Source organism: Parasteatoda tepidariorum, chromosome 6, assembly GCF_043381705.1.
Source record: "Parasteatoda tepidariorum isolate YZ-2023 chromosome 6, CAS_Ptep_4.0, whole genome shotgun sequence".
Taxonomy (NCBI): Eukaryota; Metazoa; Arthropoda; class Arachnida; order Araneae; family Theridiidae; genus Parasteatoda; species Parasteatoda tepidariorum.
Window position 1 is genome coordinate 28,467,549 of NC_092209.1, and position 5,325 is coordinate 28,472,873.

Consider the following 5,325-nt stretch of genomic DNA (forward strand, 5'->3'; position numbering starts at 1 on the left):
TATATATATATATATATTGTTTACCGAGCTCACCTTTGAACAGACTACATTGCTACATGCAACTTAGTTAGTGAAAGAAGCAATCGTTTCTTAGATCCACCCCAACTTGCCGGTGAAACTGTTTTTTGAGCTCTGTTAATTGCCATGGCTGAATAGACTTTACTGGAAACTTTAGTCTATTATACTGAAGTGACAAGTCTGATGAAATAAGGGGAATCTTAGGAATGAATAGACTGTTTCGCCTTTTCCATAACTGTCAACCCTTTACTCGTGGTTTACCATGCTGTATCAGCACATGTGGTTCACATGTTGTCCAAGCCGTAAGCAAAAACGTTAAATATCACTGCTTCGATTATGTTTTTTTTTTTTTTTTTTTTTTTTTTTTTTTTTTTTTTTGATGGGCGTAATTTGAAGTTTAATTCCGTTGCAGAGTTTCAGAGCATGTAAATTTCGTAGCAAAATGATAGGAGAATCAAAATCAAATTATGTAGTGGCATACCAGATGGATAAAGAGTGTTGAGAAATTCCATAGAATAATTTGCTGCATTTTCGAAGTCGATCTCGAAGACATATGATTTACATAATTAATTATTTCAACAGTAAGTTATAACTTAAGATGCTGCCTTATCGTTTTGTGGTGTTAGAATTGCTCTCTCGCTGAGCTAAGAAATGGTAACAGGTTCATAAACTACAAAATGTAAATGTGCTTAAATTTATTACTGTAACTTTCAGAGGCTTTACTGGCCCTCCATCTTTACCTAAAGTACATTATATGCTGCCGTTTTAGTACACTTGAAAATGGTAGTTAAACAACTCAGATGCAACAATTAGTTCTAAAAAGAGTTAATTGTAGATCTAATACTACTATAGTTCGCTCACCAAGAGTTGGCACTTGGCTTCTCCTCCTCGGACGCATAGTTCATTTCAGCGCGGGAGTAAAAAAAAGAAACATATCCACGTTTGAAATTGAGACAACCCTGAATGCGCGCCAAACACAAACAGTGAATTCTTCTTCAGTCACTTACTTCGCTTTATCATCTGCTATTATACCTTTCGTTTCTCTAGTTAATTAAATATATTTTAAATTTAAAAACTGCTGTTTTCCCAGAAAAATGTATCCAAAAGGACAAACTATTCACTCAAAAGAGAGACGGTATATCATCAAATTTATAAAACATTTTATGTTCAAAAAAGGCACATAAGGGTTACGAAATAAATATTTTTGCCCTACGATAGCCAAATAGCAACCTTGTTCAGGATTGCTCACAACCTTCTCCCGAAAATAGCGAAATAGTATCGTCGTATGCCACGTGATGAAGGCGGAGCCAAGTGCCAACTCCTGGTGAACGAGGTAGACATGCGGATATATTAAACGAGTTTGTTTTTCATTGAATAATAAGCTCAGATTTTAGATATTTTAAGCTTTCTCTATAATCGCGTAAAATAGAATTTTATAAAAATAAACAAGAGAAAGTCTTTTGATATTTTTAATCGATATGGGGAAAAAATTATTTTATGGTGGTTATTTTTTTCTTCACGATTTTAATGATTTTTTATGGGAGCTGAAGACAGATATTTGGACTCATTAAAAACAGAAAAAAAAGGCTAGAAGAACACTATCGAAGTCTACTTACGAGCATTCTTTCAACTCCCATCATATCACCATCAAAAAGATCTGTATCTATCACGGGTGCTATTGCAAATAGAAAAATAAAATTCAAACAAATTTATGGAGGTTTATTTTCATTATTGTAATTGCATGATTTTTAATCATCAAATGAATTAATTTATTTAATTGAATGACATTAGTTTAATTATTTTTGTACTCACTAAATTACACTGGTGTGCAAAACTTAAGCAACAAGTGCGCTTTTTGTCATAACTCTACAAGAAATCATCCGATTGACATGAAATTTGAATATGATGTACATTATTTTGTACTTAAACGAGGATAAAAGAATAATGGCACAGAAATGAATACAAAGCTTAAAGTAGGGTATGGAACAAAAAAAGGCTTTATTTGACATATAGTGGCGTTACACATGATTGCGTGAAGAAGCGTAAGTACAACTGGCAGATGTTCCCTAGTATGGGATATGCCCTCCCCTTACTGTAATTGTTGCTTGACATCGTCTCTCCATGCTAAGCACCAGATTATCCAGGAGTTCTTGGGGTAAACGTCTCCATTCCTCCTTTAACGCATCTTTCAACTGATGGGTGTTACCAAGAGGATACTGTCGTGTCGCAAAACGTCTCCCTAATGCATCCCACACATGCTCTATGGGATTTAGATCTGGAGAGTAAGATAGCCTATCTATTCGTGTGATATCTTCACTTTCCAGTAGCTCTTGAACATTAGCAGTACGGTGTGGCCGGGCATTGTCATCCATAAAAATTAAGTCTGGTTCAATGGCCTCTCGGAACAGACGCACATTGGGTAGGATTACCTCATTGCAGTAGCGGTCTCCAGTTACAGAACCTCGGTCGAAGATCTGAAGCTCAGTCCGCCCGTTCAACATAATGCCACCCCAGACGACAACTCCAGGACCACCGTAACGATCTCTTTCCGCGATGTTATTGGGATGAAATCGAGCTCCAACCTCTCTCCAGATCAACTGACGTTGAGAATCGCTTGTAGCACTAAAACGACTCTCATCTGTGAAGAGGACGCGACTCCATTGATGAGGTGTCCAGGTTTCGTGTTCTCTGCACCACTCTAAACGGTGCCGCCGATGGCTAACTTTTAAAGGTATGCAGCGTTCAGGACGTCTAGCAAATAAGCCACCTTTGTGGAGGCGTCTGGCCACTGTAAATCTTGATACTTGTCGTCCTGTGGCTGTGCACAGTTGCTGAGATATGGCGCTCGCTGACTGAAAACGGTTTCTTTTCGCCTGGAGGACAATGTAACGGTCATCTCTTGGTGTTGTTTTCCTTGGACGGCCACCACCAACCTTCCGAACAGCTGTACCAGTAGTTTTAAAGGCATTCCAAGCACGAGAAACAACACTTTTGTTGATCCCGAACTCTTCGGCGACACTGGTCACACTACGCCCCTCCTCAAGCTTCCCAATCATTCTTCCTCGAGTAAAGTCGTCTAAATGATTTCTTGAAGACATGTTTCACAAAACAAATCACTTGCACTAGCAGCGAATGTCTTTAACTACGGTGCTCTTCATCCTTTTATCACAGCTTTGACATGCGCCCGCCGACCCACAAGGTTTAGGTACACTTACATCACCTACGACGTTTTATTTCTAAAATTTGCATACAAATAATCTTTCTACTGAATTACGTGAATTACGTATTATACTGCAATTTCGTTGCTATCTTATACTTTTTTGGGGAGCTGTGGCCGAAAAACCACTTGTTTCTTAAGTTTTGCACACCAGTGTAACTTAAGAACTTTACTATTAATGCGAGGAGGCTAACTAATTAACTTTAAGTACAGTTTTTATGTTTAAATAAACAGTTTTTATAATAACTGTGCTGTAACTATATAATTCATTGGGTTTATTGATTGAATATGATAGACTTTCTAGAGTTTTGATCTATAGATTGGGCATAAGAGGTAAAAAAGTATAGCAAGTTCTGAGTCTGTAAAAAATAATTATTTTTTTTTAAAATGCATTTAGTTATATGAAATCTGCTAAATTGGCAATCATTAGAAATTAAAGCTTTATTGTTTCGACAAATATTTCTCTCACTCACTCTGTTATGTTAGATTTTTAAGAAAATATATTTTTTTATTATATTAATGTTAATCACTAATCTTAAGTAATCTTCTTTCAGTTAGAACTGACTGAAAATGCTAATCATTAAGTCAAATGCTAAGCAATAGGTTAAATCCGATCTATACATTAAATGCCAATCCGATCAATAGATTGAAGCCAACAATCAATAGATAAGCTAATAATGTGTAATAACATCTCATTAGGGATGATTGCTCTGATATATCTATAAATATTTCTACCCAATCACCCTGTTATGATAAAAAAAAATTTTTCTACTATATTAATGTTAGTCACTACCACTTCCTTCAGTTTGAGCTGGCTGAAAATGCTGATCAGCAGATTAAATGCCAGTTCAATATATTGATATTGATTGCTACTCTGAAAAAATAACTGGATTCTACAAAAATAGTTACATTTTTTACAGAAAAACTGTTAAATGATAAATACAGAATTTCTCTGTTTTTAATATTTACCCATACGCTGCAAAAATTTTCGTTTTTCTAATCCAAATAGTCACAAGAAACTGGAGCGGTAAAATAATTTTTTGAATAGTAAGGTATACTGTTTTATAACATTATTTTAAAGAATTTAATTTTACATGGCAAATACGACTTTTGAAAGAAATTATTCAAACTGTTCATGAGAAATCGCATTTTTAAAATACATTTTTGAAATTCGATTTCTCAGAAACTATTCAACCGATTTCCCTTCCATGTAAAATTATATTCTTTAAAAACGATGCAAATGCACCTTACAATTTAAATTTCTTTCGACTAATATTTAATAAAATAATAAAAAATAGTAAATATTTACTAAAAATTCTTTTTTGCGCGCATAAATAAATTTTATAATTGCGTGCAAAAAATTTTCAATTCGCTTAAGAAAGTTCTCTAGATATAGCGAGATACGGAAAAAAGTAAAATTAATATTAAGGGGCCAAATTTTGGACTGCTCTCCTGACCAAACTATAGGGATCATATTTCCCAGATTGCGGCTACCCCCCTATATTTTGGGGGTCAGAAATCCGAATCCGTTGAAAAAAGGTACGTTTATTCATAGAGAGTACGTTTCTGTGTCTGACTTAAAACATCATCTCCGCTAAATAATTAGCTTATTTGAGGTCATCCCTTTCAAACCATTAAGAATCTGTCCTGGAACGTAAAGATCTGATAATTAGATCAAAAGTTATTCAGGATGGTCCGTTTTTTTTTTATCACTGTACATTTCCTTAAACACGTATTTCAAGCTCAGTCTATTTTTTAAACAAACATTTTAAGCTGTGTCCATTTTCTTAAAACGCATTTCAAGCTTAGCCTATTTTTTGAGCACGCATTTTAAGCTGTGTCCATTTCATAAACACTCATTTCAAGCTCAGTCTATTTTTTAAACACGCATTTTAAGCTGTTTCCATTTTCATAAACATGCATTTCAAGCTCAGTCTATTTTTTAAACACTCATTTTAAGCTGTCTCCATTTTCATAAACATGCATTTCAAGCTCAGTCTATTTTTTAAACACGCATTTTAAGCTGCTTCCATTTTCATAAACATGCATTTCAAGCTCAGTCTATTTTTTAAACACGCATTTTAAGCTGT

The 5,325-nt window shown here is 34.7% G+C and overlaps 1 protein-coding gene across 1 annotated transcript in view; it reads right to left on the reverse strand.

Annotated features, from left to right (window-relative positions):
• Positions 1-1,681, reverse strand: part of LOC107439614 (astacin-like metalloprotease toxin 5) — a gene marked incomplete at both ends in the record, with an annotated part of 4,302 nt that extends 2,621 nt beyond the window's left edge. The window contains 1 exon segment of the mRNA XM_043046704.2: positions 1,635-1,681. Coding sequence (XP_042902638.2) covers positions 1,635-1,658 — 24 coding nt within the window.
• Positions 1,682-5,325: the final 3,644 nt, after the last annotated feature.